At 37.7% G+C, this 16,707-nt stretch overlaps 1 protein-coding gene across 3 annotated transcripts; it reads right to left on the minus strand.

Moving 5' to 3' along the window:
• Positions 1-352: 352 nt before the first annotated feature.
• On the minus strand, positions 353-14,124 carry LOC143858423 (3-hydroxyisobutyryl-CoA hydrolase-like protein 3, mitochondrial). 3 transcript variants are annotated; one of them, XM_077369080.1, is made up of 11 exons: positions 13,786-14,124; positions 12,797-12,898; positions 12,573-12,617; positions 12,323-12,375; positions 9,792-9,926; positions 9,599-9,695; positions 6,353-6,482; positions 5,654-5,832; positions 4,892-5,019; positions 4,700-4,801; positions 353-651 (listed from the first exon to the last, which is right to left on the minus strand). In XM_077369080.1, the coding sequence occupies exons 1-11, from the start codon at positions 14,081-14,083 to the stop codon at positions 550-552; spliced, it is 1,371 nt and encodes a 456-aa protein (XP_077225195.1). In that variant the 5' UTR covers positions 14,084-14,124; the 3' UTR covers positions 353-549. The 3 variants fall into 3 exon arrangements, with proteins under 3 accessions (XP_077225195.1, XP_077225194.1, XP_077225193.1); XM_077369079.1 differs by lacking the exon at positions 12,573-12,617; XM_077369078.1 differs by lacking the exon at positions 12,323-12,375 and having other exon boundaries at positions 12,553-12,617; positions 13,786-14,122.
• Positions 14,125-16,707: the final 2,583 nt, after the last annotated feature.

Below are 16,707 nucleotides of genomic sequence, written 5' to 3' on the forward strand. Positions count from 1 at the left end.
CAGCAGCAAGACGTCCTTCCTTCCCTCCTCTATCTCTTGTACAACATGAGCAAGAGGATGGTTGATGTACATTGTATCCAAAACTCAATTCCAAATCCAAATCCAAATCATCCAAAAGTGGCCTAATGTTTAAAGAAGTGGAGAATTGAGAGCTCAACGTATTACGCAGATGTGCACAGCAACATCTGTGCAAAATATTTAATAATGAATCCATCTACAGAGAAAAGAATAATCAATTAAATCACTACCCAAATTCAGCAGTGGTGGTTGCAATACTATTCCCTGATTCCATATTATTTTCTATATAAAAATAATTGAGAACCAATTAAATCACTACCCAATTCGGCACTGGTGGTTGCAATATTTGTCACTGATTCCATATTACTTCTCATAAAAAAACATAGCAATTGATAATTTCATAGTCACATTGCATTATTTAGTCTCATCCCAATGCATTTTAACTTATTCTTCAGATATATGAATGTAATGGAACAATATCTGCTTCAAACACTAATATTAGCAGAAGAAAATAATCAGGTCTGCTAATAATCATACATTCAGTTCATCAATTTCAGGTTGTAAAGGCTCAAAGAGAGAATTCAACTCATTTGGATCAACATCCTCCAATCTTGAAGGGTTCCATTTTGGTTTCTGCATAGAAATCAAACAGATTCTGTCAACATCCATAAAAGTAGATTCTAGAATATAGCTATAGAATGACACTAGAGAAGCATGAGCACAATAGGCGGAACTGGTGCATGCAGAGTCACACAGTCAATACTATTGTCAGTTGAAGTGTTGGAAGATTTTACTATCTGGCCAACACTAAGTTTCCTTAAAAAGATTTTTGGTTTTCGCATTGTATTTTCTCATCTTTGTACTGACCATCTCGGTCCTCCCTGTTTCTTAATATCCTTGGCTACCATTTTCAAAACAAAAAAAAAGGTCCTATAAACATCAACTACAAAGTTTCCTTTTCTCCCCCCGCCCCCCCAAAACATTAATATTATTCTCAAAACACAGACTGCTATCTACATACAGCTAATATTTTTTTTAATGGTCTACATATACCTAACATTATTCTCTAAACATAGATTGATATCTGTATATAGCTAATATTATTCTCTAAACATGGACTGCTATATACATACAGCCAATCACCATGCAGCATGGAAGATCATCTCCATGTGATCCCCAAACACGCATTTATAATGCTTGTCTACTTATGAATTGTTGCTGTCTAAGTCAATCGTTATGCCTTGACATGTCTACTGACTCTCAAATTCTGGTTTTCTAAATTTTTTTTTGAAAAGTGACAATTTCATTGATATTATAAAGGCAATGGGACCAGGAGTCCCGTCTTGCGTTACAAAATATCAATAAGCCTGGATCGGGCATGCCCATAACCAGTATGGGTAAAGCTAACAGAACAAATCTACAACCATTAGACATTTTCCTTCATCATACCACTCCCGTGATACCTATCTATTCAAAATTCAACGTCATTATCCCATCACTCACACCACTCCCCCAAATCAGATCTGCATGATTAAGGCCCTAAAATTCATCAGGTCACAAGCCTCACCAAAAAACAATAAGCGAATGACCATGGTCACTCAAGCCATAACTGACGGCACCTTCTATCCCAAAAACTCAAGAACCTCTTTACACAAGACCCCAGAAGGACAGACTAGGTGGAAGATTTCTTTAATTCCAGAATTAGGCCTACCACCTCAGAGACAAACACATCCTCGTCCAGACTCAATATTGAGAGATACTCATCCGATTGGCTTTGCACTTCTGAAGCTTTCTTTCTAGTAATCATCTCCTCTACTTTCTAGATTCCCTTCTTCTTGCCCTCCTCCCAGCGAAGGCGCCTTAAGGTCCGTTCCTCCTCCAATAAGTTGATAAAGAGGGGGTGTTTATGCAGAGGGGAATATGATTCTTCGATGGTCCATTTACCAGTCAACTAAAAGAGAGCTTCCGGCAACTTGGAAGCCTCTTCTTTTAATAACTCCCACTGCTGTTTTAAAACATCCCTGGCAACTTCCTTTGGAGTTGGCGAGTGATTGGATGCAAGATCCTCAGCGTATACCAATCTTTCCAGAGCTCTGAGGGGGGTCTCCATCCTTCTTATTTTGCCAATGGCAGAGCGAGAAGAAGATATCGAGTCGCTCGAACTCTCCATATGAATTCCAGATCCCAAACCCACAGGATACAGAAGAAGATTGCCAATCAACAACGTATCGCCTCCAACTGGATATGAAAGAGGAGTTAATAAACCAATATGAAACTCCCTTCATCATGAAACAACATTGAATGCGCCAAAGTGGTGCTTCTAATTTCTCCATTAATTCATTCGTCAGCCCCAATGCTAATGAGGGGTTGCAAGTTCCAATCACTGCCAAACCCAAAAAAGTAAGAAGACTTTCCAACTTCCCATTCTCTGAAGCAAATCTATGATACCTGGTCTGTTTATTCTTGCGAACCTATCATTAGCTTGGGATCTTTTCTTGACAGAAATGAAAAGTTCAAGTGTCCGGAAGAAAGACTATCAAAATTCAAAACGTCTTGCTCTTATGCCGAGAGTGCCACGTGTGAACGCTCACCCATTTTCAAGTACGGAATATGATTTCCAGAGACGTGATTCAGCCTGGATAGAGGTAGATTGCCACGCAAGATATTAGCCCGAAATAGGCCATTGTCCAGATCTGGTAACCCAGGGTTGAAACTCAGATGTCTTTTCAGCCCAGCCTTGGGAAGCGGTTCTTGCGAATTTTCCAAAACTGGCCCTTGAGAATTTGAAATTTGAATCCTGCTGAGGGGGATTCAGAACGTCAGCTGGTCGCCTGGCCTGAAGCTCCAGGGAACGCACCGGGGACCTGTTTCCTGTTAGGGCCATCCACGAAGAGTCTCTCAGACCACCTCCAGGCACTAGAAGAGAGCCTCTGAGATCCTGAATGGAGACTCCAACTATGTAACAGTGGTTGGAAATCCATAATTTCACCAAGGGAGGAAATTCACAGTGAGGAGCAAAAATTTTTGCCGACACAAAGCACATACATTGATTGTGAACTCCTTCCATTTGAACTTCCATCACCTGCCCAAAAAGGTTTCCCAGTCGAGGGAGCCCACACGTGTAATGGAATACCATAAAAGCTGACCCATAGTGTCTCAGAGCCTTGGATGTAATCTGGGGACCAGTGGGACAAGGACAATAGAGAAACCCCCCAGTTTCCAATTCCCAGATCCAAAATCCTAGAGGCCATTTCTTCGGAATCAAACACAAAAAGGACCTCGTCAGTGGAAAGCAAGCACGGGCAATCGAGGGAGGGAGATTTCCAAGATTTTTTGGCCCACTCCCATAGCTCCTGAAGAGATCCAGAACAGTCCTCCCTTTTACCCACTAAACATGCCTTTAAGGATTCCGATCTTGTTTCGACCTCCTTACCAGAAATAGAGATGGACAAAGAATCATCCTCCACATTAGAAGACGAAATTACCCCAGGGTCAGGCCAAGGATCAGATTCCGGAGTTAACGGGCCTCCAGCAGTCCAGCCCCTAATGTGGTGGGAGGTTGAAAAGAAGGCTTTTGTTTGTGATCCTGGTGGCAGCACCGACATTTACTTCGTAGTTTAAAATTAGAATAATCGCATGACGAGCAGGACCAATCCCCCTGTCTCTGCCACCAATCAAGCTTTCTATTTCCATCTTGAGTCACACCCACCGGGCGGTAAACTGAAGATGATATCTTCGTTCTCTGAAAACACCATCGGCATCTAGTTCTCCATTTGAAGTTGTAATAAGCACAGGAAGGGCAGAACCAATCCCCTTGCCTCTAATTTTTTGGTTTCCACCTCTTCTGGTTTCTTCCCGCTCCTCCCACTCTTCCCGTTCCTCCCGCACCTCCCATATTCCCACCACTTTACTCTTCCCGTTCCTCCCGCACCTCCCTTATTCCCACCACTTTACATAAAACTTCAATGGTTTTCTAAATTATTATAACATTAATTATTTGTCATTCTAATTCTCGATATCCCACGTAATGCAGCTTGTGTCTTGGTGGGGATTAGTCTCTTCTCCTTCAAGAGCACACTCAAAGTGTAGCCACTTTCATCAGGAATGAACCTTACTACAATATTCTTTGATAAAATTTTGTTTCTGTACAAAAATTATGATGCACAATTGAGCTATTAAAGATGAAAAAGCAAAAGCTACTTTTCACAGAAAGTTAATGTGGTTTAAATAACTTCTACAACTAAATTAACAGAAGGTATTAGATCAATTAATAGAAATGGTATTGAATTTTCATTTTTAACTCTCCCTCCAATTTGTGTGTGTTCTCTGTATGTGATGTGTGATGGCAATGGTTGGGGGAAGGAGGAGAGGAAGTAGGCCATTGCTGGCAAATTGAGTACTGACAACCAATGGCATTGGAGCCAGTGATCTCCCTCACTAAGGCTCACTGTATTGCTGGCAAATTGAGTACTGACAACTAATGGCATTGGAGCCAGTGATCTCCCCCACTAAGGCTCACTGTACCATGCGGCTGTCGTGGGTATTAAATTTCAATCATAAATAGAGAATTAAGAGTCATCCCAGTTGCAACCAATGAAAAACATGATCATATTCTTTTTATAAACACCAAAGATTATTTATTAATCTTTTGCGTGAGGGGGGAGTGGGGGTAGTACAAAACCTGGTCTTTGTCCACCAAGACTGCTCGAACACCTTCAGTAAAATCATCCCGAAGAGAAGACCTTAGAGCGATGCGATATTCAGCCTTCATCACACCACTTAACTAGATAACACAAATTACAAGAACACAGTGGTCACATTTTCTTTAAGTCTGAGCTTCAATAAAAAACTAAACAGAAATTTGGAAACTCACATTGGACAAATGATGCTCCTTGTTACCGTGGGCAGATGCAACTTGGGAGAAATGCTTTTCTGTTAAGCAGAGAGAAAGTGGAGCACCTTTTCCCAATCCTAGAAGTGCATCATGAGCCCATTCTGCCACTGCATAATAAATAAATGGTAATAAGGACAAAGAATAGACTAAATATGCATGGATAACATTCATAGAAACGGAAGCCCAATATCTTCTAGGTCTTTTTGGAAAAAAAGGGAAGATTTCATGATATTTTCATATAATTAAAAATTTCCCAAACTTTCATTGTATTCCAAATAATATCATCATATTATCCCAATTACACAAGTTACCTGTTTCATTTATACTGTAGCTTAAAATATGTTTACATATTTTTTTTTAACTATGTTTCATTCTTTTGAGGGATTTTTTTTACTACGTTGTATGTTTATGAGGTTTTCTTAATAGTATTCTGAGAAACCATCAAATTTTAACATTAAAAAAAAGACTTAGATTTTGAAAATTGCTTGCATGTTCCAAAGTAGTCCAAGGAAACTGTAAATGAAGATGAAAAGCATAGCTCTATGTTATGAATAATTACATGCATATCATGCATGACCTAAGCAAACTGGAAAGATGCATCTAATCTTCTCAACCATCGCAGCTCACAAGCACAACCTCAGCAACTATTTCGCATTTTCCAATTCCCCTTTTTTTTTTTGAATGGTAGCATTTTCCAATTCTTGTTTCTTCAATTTAAGGGTGCATAACCAATAAGCATACCTGTGGCATCAGTGCTAAGCTGATGCGTCTTCAGATCTTCCATAATCTCAATGACAGATTTATGTGTGCCAAAGGATGAAATTATTTGAGGCAAAAGCACCTTCAGTTGGGCTTCAGACTCAGGCTCCTTTGTGTATTCTGCCAATAGTGACTGGACATCCTTATGTAAGTCATCAGAGCTGGATGCACAATATATATGATTAACATAAGTCACTACTTTGCTATAAATTTTGCGCAAACACGAAAAAAAAGTAAAGGTCAATCATGTAACCCTGCATTTTTTTTAAATGATAAAGAACCACCCCGAAACTAACACCAGGTTCAAAACAAAGACTGTAAAACTATGAGTTAACAACAACACCAACAAGTGAAAATCAGCAAGCTACCAGAGCCATCCATGGTTCTTGACAGCAGTGAAACTCTGCTGACAAAATGCTGTACCATTTTCCCAATCCAGAATGAGTAACTAACACCATTAAATACATCAAGTTTTTTGTTTCGCAAAGGGTAGCGCATTATTGTAATATTATCATATAATTACCAAAAGTTAATCTTGTTAGTTTCAGGGATATTTTATCAGCTCAAAAAAATTAGGGCAATGCATTCTACTCGATTTTACAAAATTCAGGGATCCAACATAAATAATTTGTACTCCCAAGATGAAGCATGAATAAAAGAAAAGATTGAGTCGGGGGATACAATATGAGCCCGAGAAGGGCATTCTTCAGTGAACCCAAGTTTCCAGATGGCACATAATGAGTTCCAAGACCTATGTATAGTGCATCAGCCGGAGATGAAATCCTTTTTCCGGTCATTCCAAGATAAGCGCCTGCAACAAATATAAAAAAAACAGCATTACAAAACAGCAAATATAAACAGAAAACACAAGAAATGCACAGAAGAATGCCATTATGTGCTGAACAACATTCTCTAGAGAAGCAACTCACCCTACACCCATAATGATTTGAATGCAGGTAAGCTACACATTTAAGAGATAACTCAACCATCATCTCGTATTATATATCTTCAAAACAACCAAGGTAGCTGAAGAGCCATTCTTTCAAAGCAAAGCATTAATTAAGAAAACAAAATTCATGATTGACTAGAGAGACACAGAGAGTTATCATTATGCTATGCTAGCAACAGCACTGGGCCCACAAGTTCACTGCCATGTCAATTTTTGAAGGAGTGTCTGATGTGGGTCAAAATGAGAAGAACACTACAAGAGAAGGTTCAGATATTCTCTTGGCTGGATTTAGACTAAAACTGGTTCTTTGCAATCAAATCCGCAGAGAAATAGGTTGGATGAACAGGTTTAAGTGAAATAAACCGATTGAAATGGAAGGGTGTAACAAAATCAATATGGGATCTTGAATGCAAAAGAAAGAATGAGAAATAACATATAAAAAAAGGTCAAATCTGAAATAGTCAGACCATAGTGATTCGCCATCCGCCCTCCGACCCGCGATCTGGGGTCGCACAATCCCAGACGTGGTTCGCTAGCGACCCGCATCGCCAAAAATACGACCCGCGGGAGAGAAAGTGAGAGATGCATATAGACTAAGGGAGAGATGGAAAGAGAGCTACAAATTTATATATTTGGGTTGGATTGGAACTAGAGCTTTCTTTTTGAAAAAAAATATGTAGGGCATACATGAGGTTTTTAAATTTTGTTTATTAAATCGATGTAGTATGAACTATGGAAGGATATTCATATATTCCAACGGGAACTTTCTTTTTGAAAAAATATGTATGACATAAATGAGGTTTTTATATTTGTGTATTAAATGTATGTAGTGTGTACTATGGAATAATATTCTTGTGAAAATATATATATATATATATATAGCGCCACCTCATATAAGCTATAAGAGGTGACACCTTAGGAACTCTATTCTCATATATATATATATATATATATATATATATATAGCGCCACCTCATATAAGCTATATGAGGTGACACCTTAGGAACTTTATTCTCATATATATATATATATATATATATATATATATATATATATATATATATATATATATATATGAGAATAGAGTTTTTAAGCGCCACCTCATATAGCTTATATGAGGTGGCGCTCACAAAACATAAGGGGCCCACATTTTTGGGGTGATCCAAACCACTCATTTGAAAGGCCCTTAGATGGATATGGTGCCTACAAAAAATCAGGTCCATAGGATCATCCTAACCCTTCCATTTATGGAGGTTAAAAATTGGCAAATTTATGGAGGTTTATACCCATCCATTTCAACCTCCACAAATGGAAGGGTTAGGATGATCCTATGAAGTTCATTTTTTGGGCATACCCTATCTATGTGAGGGCCTATCAAATGAATGCTTTGGATCATCCAAACAAAGTAGGCCCCTTATGTTTTTAAGCGCCACCTCATATAAGCTATATGAGGTGACACACACACACACACACACACACACACACACACATATATATATATATATATAGAGGAAAAGGATTGTACGCTCGAGCGTACCGAGCTTATGGTACGCTCGAGTGCCCAATCACATGGGTCCCACATTTTTGTGGTGATCCAAAGCATTCATTTGCAAGGCCCTATCTTAGATAGGGTGTGTACCAAAAATCAGCTCCATTGAATCATCCTAACCCCTCCAAAAGTGGAGGGCAAAAATGGGCAGATTTATGGACACACAGTGTCTGTCCATTTTGACCTCCACAAATGGATGGGTTAGGATGATCCTATGGAGCTGATTTTTGGTACACACCCCATCTATGTAAGGGCCTTTCAAATGAATGCTTTGGATCATCCTAACAAAGTGGGCCCACATGTGATTGGGCACTCGAGCGTACCATAAGCTTGGTACGCTCGAGCGTACAATCCTTTTCTTCATATATATATATATATATATATATATATATATATATATATATATATATATATAGAGAGAGAGAGAGAGAGAGTCCGAATTAGCGCTCCAAACTGTGACCGCGAACCCGAATAGCGAACCAACATAGCATACCCTCATCGTACCGGGTACCGGGCTACCATCGTACCCCGTACCCATTCCCATACCACATACCAGAACGAACCGCGTTCCAGGTAAACATTGTGTCAGACACTTTAAGGTCGGTCAAATCTGGCTTTCTCATTGCTTTAAGATAATATTTCAGAATCATATATTAAAAAAAGAATTTATTGGAATACCTATGACACACAACAATTACATAATAACCAAATCTCTTACTAAATCAAAGAAAATAAAGTAATTGTGTGAAAAAAGGTCACTTATTCCTACCAGTCAACCCAAAACTGAAAATGGACATCCAAGTTGTTCGTAAGGAGTTGATACTTTGGCTAGTCAGGTATCACTGAGAACTCTTCCTCAGAAATCCAAGGGTAAATAATTACAAATGTATTGTGCTTAAGAAGGAAAGTCAAAAGGTAGAAAGCCCCATGCACTTCAATGAAGAAGGAGAACAGAGGTGCACTGCGAAAGTTTTATATTGTAAATGTGTGTTTCTTCTAAGTTCTAACTCAAGGGGGCTGTTTGGATACGTGGATTTTAGAATCCAGGTTTTAGTTTGAAAGCGGTGTAAAATTCTGGATTTTACAATCCATTATCCTGGAATTTGAGTAAGAAATCCAGGTTTTAGAAATCTCTCCCCCATCCTAAGATTTCTAAAACTTGGAAACACGGGACGATCTCCTACTCTCTCGCTCGACGGAAAGAAGGGAGAGAAATCAGAAAACGATGCACGGTCTCCTTCTTCTCTTGTCTCCCATACAAGATTTTGAGGAAATCCAAGATTCTAAATCCGCATATCCAAATGGCCCCAGTGCATTGTAAAGTTCGTATTACTGCAGATTTTAAAACAATGTTTGAGAAGTGACCACAAGTTAAAAAGATCAACCTTGAGCAAATAAATTAAATGTGTTAGTAACTTCAAGGACATACCAACTGCTCCTCCTCCTGGACTCCCAGCTGCTATATAAGCAAATCCAACATCTGGGAATAAGCCAATTCCATTTTCTGGCATGGCAAGAAGGGTCCTCTGACATCAACTTGAGTGTTAGAAAAACTTGAGCCATAAAAAAGAAAATAAGTGTAGTGATACTATTCTACAATGTGCTCCACACGGAAAGCATACCTCAGTGACAATCCGATACCTGCCATGACCAGAAAGGCCAATTCCAAATCCCATCGTCACACCATCCATAAGGCTAATGTAAGGCTTTTTATACTCAGAAGTTTTGCATATCAGAGAGTATTCTGCAGTAAATACCTGCAAAAGTACAATCAACGTCAATAACTCAAGCCTAGAAAGAAAACAGCATACTTTAACCATAGACATTTTACTGTCACCTGGATCATTATGTATTAGCATTACTACAACTCATATGGAAAAGTAAAAAAAAGAAGCAAATATTAAGAAACTTCTGGTTGCTTTTGAATTGGCTTCGGGTATGCCCATGCTAATTCACCTTAATATTTTGTAATTGCAGGATGGGACTCCTGGTCCCGATTGCTATTTGAATATTAATGAAATTTGTCGTCTTTCAAAAAAAATATTAAGAAACTTCAAAAATAAAATGCTAATATCTGAAGATCAATTACTTGCATGCATTGCAAGTTTACAACACTCAGTATTAATTGAACAATTATATCACATGGAAATACACTAAAGAACCACAAACTCAGCAGCTTCAAAACATGAAAATTGGAAAATAAATAGGTGTAAAATACAGAAGGAAAAAAGTTATGAAGTTCCAGAATATTCTCCAAAGGAACATCCTAAGTCATAATTTAATCTCCTGCAATTGATGGGTCTGGTCTAAGAAGAGACAAGACAATACCTTTTGTATTCTCATAATATGGAGGTTTATCGGTGTACCTTTTGGCCTCCAATGGCAGAGTTGCATAACAAGTGATCGACACTAACCCAACAATCAACACAAGAATAATCAAATCAAGGAAAAGAGAGATAATCAAGCAAAAGAAGAGAACGCCATGGATGGGAGGTTCCAAAAATCTAAAGAGCTCTTCAAAGTTCAGATGATCCTAAACAATAAAAAAAAATACAGCTAATCATGTTTTTCCTTAAATATACTCCATCCTGTTCCTATTTAATAAGATCTAGATAAACTGATCTTGTTGGAAGGTGTTTGTACATCGCAGGTGGAGTTGGACTGTAGGATTTGGGCGGCAGATTCTGAAGGTCTTTTTTCACTGATTTTTTCCATTAACTACTTGATAAGAGAAGAAAAGCCTGAAAGGAATAGGTAGCAGTTGTGAAAGGAGCAAGTGCCTCCTCTTTTTTTGGAAATGATAACAAATTATTTATTAAATAAAAAGAAAAAACAGATAACAAAACAATAACAGTGGGCGACAAGATTAACACTCTGGACAAACTTAAGAAGGTGATGTTGGCCAACCATTGTTCGCTCTCTGCATGAAGGCGAAGGAATCAACCGATCATATCTTCTTCTTTAAGCTTGATTTACAACATGAATTGGATATAATAGAGGATTTCTAGTGCTTCTTTTGGTCTGACATTTTACGGGTTTTATTATTCTTGCTTGCGGAGATTTATGGTGATTTTCAATTCTTTCTCAGGATTAGTTTAGGTGTATGTTAAGTTGGGTCTCATTTGAAAAACATTAACAGTGTTTTTTCTTTATATGTTGAGTTGTAGGGATCTTAGGTCTTTGTTTAGGATGAAGCTTGGAACTCGAAAGTGTTTCAACGTTAGCCGAACTTTAAATGTACACTGAACACCAACCCAATCTCGATGAAAAGATAAAAAAACGTGTGCAACTAGATCAACAACCTCTAGTCCTGATGTGAATGGACTCTTTCAGTTAGTGTTAGTTTATACTCAACTCAGCTAAGCCTTTGTCCCAAGCTAGTTGGGGTCGGCTAATGAATCCTTCAAAAAATTTACATGAAGAAGGAGAAAGGATCTACCCGGCTCAAATTGACTAAGTCTAATCCTGACACTAGTTGGGTTCGTCTACATGGATCATTTTCTTCCATTCTCTCCTATCCAAGGTCATGTTCTCTGTTATGTTTCTAGCCAGCAAGTCTTTCCTCACTGTTTCTACCCAAGTTGTTTTCAGACTGACCCTACCTCTTTTTAAACGAAAGGGTATATCTTTATTACTTTATTAGCCAAACAGAAATATGTAAAATTAATAAATTATCCATTTATTATTGTCATGATCTGTGGGACATCTTGTCCCCTCCTTTTCTACTCTAATAAAATTCGTTACTTTAAAAAAAAAAATTATCCATTTAAAAAAAAAACTTTCTTAGCCAAACAAATTGATTAACTAGATCGATTATTCAAGTGAGCCGCCAAGCAATTCAAACTTTTTCACTCATCAAGTCAGTCATCTTTCAAGTTTTTTAAAACATAAGTCTACATTCGCAATAATCTCTAGGCAACGTGCCACAGTGACAAAGATAAGGCATCTTTTATGATTCCAGTAATTAAATGAAGAGAGTACCATTTGTTTCTATCATCTTCTCTCACTTCCACATAAAATCTCTAAACAATATACGAATTCGAGCAATAAAGACAACAACGTAGAAAATACCCATTCAGTATCTGATCAATTTAGATTAATAGCAAAATTATGCTTAAGAAGCTGTCATTTTACAAGAATGACACAAGAAGACCTCAATAATTTCTGATTTTCCCCGCCTGGTAGTTATCTGCTTCACATCACCACCTGTAGATCACACTAAGGCTTGGGTTATCAAATGAGCAAGCATTCACCAAGTTACGTAGTAATAACAAAATTAGTCATGTAAACATGCAATAGACACCCATAACATGAAATACAATCTATGTAAAGACCTTTCTAACAAGAGACACCCATAACATGAAATACAATCTATGTAAAGACCTTTTTAACAAGAGGTGTGCTTTTGTCCTTTTGTATTTCAGCAACAACACCCTTAATATCCATTCCTGCAGCGGTCATGAATTTTCACTCTCAAACCTTACCCAACAACCCTAAAAAATCCCAGAAAACATAGGGTGTACTACTAAAAGCTACAAACTAAAATAAACTTCAGTGAAAAAAGAACTGGATAGACCTAAAAACAATTATCTTCTTAATAACAAAATTCAAATTCAAGCTAACTTACCCGCTGAAAAGGCACGAGGTGAACTGCTCTCCACCAAGACACATTTCACTTTTGGATCCGCTTCCCATTGATCAAGATAATTTTTGTATTTTATGTCCATCTCTGCATCATAAGAGGCGAAAAGAATCCAAAATAATCACATACAACAGCAGAATATCCATCAAAATCCCTAGCTCCAATACCTTATCTACAAACTCATTTCCATTAGGAAATCAATTCCAGAGAGAAAAAAAAAAACGCCAAATAAATAAATAAATGCGCATAAATTAACAGCTCGTATGATAATAAAACCAAGAACATAAAAAACCTAGCTCCAGAGGCAAACTCTGCCACATCCTCAAAGATCTCAGCAACTCAATTTCATTAAGTGGCTGTTCGGACACGCAGATTTTAGAAACCAGGTTTTAGGTTGAAAACAGTGTAAAAGAGAGTTCATGATCAAGCTGCTGCATGCTGCGCTGATAGCGTTTCTTGGATTTTAAGTAAGAAAACGAAACAAAGCTGAATTTCCTTCATGCAACCCAGAGATGGAACTATCCAGGTCTTCCAGATATCAAAACCTAGGTCGAAAACCTCGTATGGGAATGAAACTCTACTCCTGCCGAAATTCGAGAAGTCCGTAGAAAAAATATCACGGAGCTAGAAGAATAAGAAAACCTAGATTCAAATGCACATAAATTAACCGCTCGTGGGATAATAAAACCAAGAACATAAAAAATCTAGCTCCAGAACCAAACTCTGCCACATCCTCAAAGATCTCTACAACTCAATTTCATAAAATCGTCGGACAAAACAAAAGAATCAAAAGCTAAATTTCCTTCATGCAACATAGGAGATGGATAAATCCAGATCTTCCAGCTAACGCAACCTAGAATTATAAAAAACCTAGGTCGAAAACAACGTACAAGAATGAAACTCTACCCTTTCTACTGAAATTCGAGAAATCAGTGAAAAAAATATATATAACGGAGCTAGAAGAAGAAGAAAACCTAGATTCATGGCGTTGAGAGCCTTAGGTCGATCGAGTGTGATGACTGCGAGGCCGTTGGGGAATACATTTCCTTTGACGAAATCTTCGGCTCCGGCCATGGTGGAAAAGGAATGAGTAGATCGAGAGCTTTTGAAGCTCTTGTAGAGATTATGAAGATGGGGTTTTTGTTTATTGGAAGACGAGATTGCAGAGAAAGAAGAAGAGACTCTGAGGGTACGGTGGATATGAGAAACGAGGGCTTGCATATCGCTGAGAGAGAGAGAGAGTAACGACCCGATTTCCATAACCGGAGCCATCGCTCTTATTCCGTTTCCAAATGTCTCCTTACAATAACTTTAACTTAAAACCAATTACTCAATTAAGTAAAGTTTCGAACTAGCCAATTTAAAATAAATTCAAAGGGGTTGACGAAAGGTATCGTCTTCCATAAATATTTGCTCCCATCATCCTACGCTCCTAGACATCCTCGTGCGCAAATGCACCCTCATTAGAATTCTCTAGACCTGGGGAGAAAATAAGGTCAGCAGAATGATAGAAACTGAACCAGTATAAGAATTCAATTTAAAATAACATATCAAGATCCATATTATAGATAAGATGATTGAAATTTTACAAAAGAATGTTTTGCCAAAATCTTCTGCAACTGAATAGTAAAATCATTTCGGATTATCAAATGTACTAATAACTGAAAGATAATAATTCAATAACATTTGGAACAATTATAAATTTACCACGGCACTCCAGCTCCCACTAGCTTGTTGCCCTTGCCAACACGGTCGATTCCGCGGGGACTTATTACGATAGATCATACCGCCTAGGGACTCTTGGTCTCCGTAGGATTCCAACATCAACTAGGAGTTGCGCGGTTCTCCCAAATTGTATACCTTTTATTACGGGAATAACTCAAGGTTTCCCATCACCCTTTCCCATTTCCTCTTTGGATATTTCTTATATTTCCAAACTGCTTCATGTGTTTGACAAATACAATTAAACGGATAAATCTTTATTAGAAATCAGATTCCATTTCCAATATATAATACAAGAGACAAAATTTCATTTATCATAGAATAGTTTCGAAAACATAAAGATTTAGATACTTCACCATTCTTGTTGTATAATTTGAAAGCCAAACGAGCAAAGTTTAGCTGTCACCTGCCTTAATCTTATAATCGCAGTAGGACGAGATGGCTCCTGTAGGCAAATCAATAAGTGAAATAGGTCAACTTATTTTGGTCTAGGTCCTTTTTAATCATTTTCATATTTTCTTTATCGGGAGGAGCCCCTGGCTTTGGAGTCAGCAGGATACCTGCAACGATACAACTGGTGCCCTGTCTAAGGTACAAATACCACACAGGCAGCACTATAGCTGTCCAGGTTTAGGTATTAAAAACAGCAAGTATATATCACGCAGGCAGCACTATAGCTGTCCTGGTTTTGGTATTAAAACAGCAAGAGATTTAAATATAAATATGTACACTATACTTACTTGTGATGCTACAAAGCTTGAAGATGACTAGGGTTTTTCCCTTCCCCTTTTTCTCTTCTCCCTTCTTCCTCCTTTTTTTTTTTAAAGTGACCCTCTCTCTCTATTTCCACGTTTTTGTGCAAGAATGGGAGGAGTGCATCACTCTTCTTATACTATTTTACTTTCCTTAATTTAAGATTGGAAATTATGGTGTGGTGAGAGGTTATGGTAAGTTGCCATCAATCAATTCCTTTGATTTCCCATGACTACCATATATGTAATATATAAAAGAGAGGGAAAAGAGTTATGGTAGTTGCTCACAATCAAATCCCTTGATTTGGGATTTGATTGCTCATATTCCCAAAAATTTCTAGATTTTATCCTTTAAGAAATCTCCTAAAATTTTGAGATTTGAATTTTACATAAGAGAGTCAATCATACCAAAAGAAGGAGTTCAAGATTCCTTTTCAAGTGGAAATCAAATCTCTAAAAAGAAAAGGAAACTTTCCCCTCCCCAACATTCTTAACTTATCTTTCATACACTCATTGATACTTACCTTAATTATATATATATATATAGTAGTTTTGAAAATGCTATTTCTAATTAAAGTATAGTATACTATAATGGATTTTTGAAAGGATTTGTAGGTGGACCCACACATATATATATGCACGTTTTTCCATACAAGGAAAAACGTGGGTTTCTTCCCTCCACTTTAAAATTCAAAAATTTTCCACCTTTTAAGTGCTATTTTACACGGAAATTATTTTCTTCTTTTAATTAGAGAATTTAGATCTAACCTTCACTAGCCATAGATTCTAAGATCTACGGATCTAGGTAAATCGAAGGAAAAAGAGTGATTAAATTTTACGATCAAGGGTTGATCAACGATGGATCGTTGATCCCCACCCTTGAAATTTAGATCCATCGATCCAAAGCCTAAATCTTAGGGTTATTAAAGAAAAGTTAATCACAGTCATTACAGAGAGAGCGAATCCCAATTCTAAGGACACCATAATCTTAAAAAGTTCTGCCTATTCAGGTAAAACTCAAGCGGGTTAAGAAAATAGGACTGATGAGACATTGGGCGGTGGCTTTTCCATGGTAAGGCCCATTATGAATAGTCAAAGAAATTGGGAGTGTTCATAGTATTTCTTCACTTAGGCTCTGTTCACTTGTTTTCTATGAAAGGAAAAGAAAAGGTTTCCCGGGAATCTAACGTGGCATTAGGGAAAGAAATTCAGGGAGACTGTGTAGGAAAGGTTTCCCGTGCCTGTTCACGTGCGCAGGAACTGTACATGAAAAGGTTTCCCGAGAAACTGCTTGCTCACCTTTTTTCACTAATTTTTCCGGGAAAGCAAATCAGATCAAAATAGTGGGATTTGGTTTCCCACACTTCTGAGAAAAGAGACATTTCCACATCATTTTGGCAATTTACATGTCATTATTTGACA

The sequence above is a fragment of the Tasmannia lanceolata genome, unplaced genomic scaffold (genome assembly GCF_043159265.1).
Source record: "Tasmannia lanceolata isolate RefF3 unplaced genomic scaffold, GAP_Taslan_0.1 ptg000026l, whole genome shotgun sequence".
NCBI lineage: Eukaryota > Viridiplantae > Streptophyta > Magnoliopsida > Canellales > Winteraceae > Tasmannia > Tasmannia lanceolata.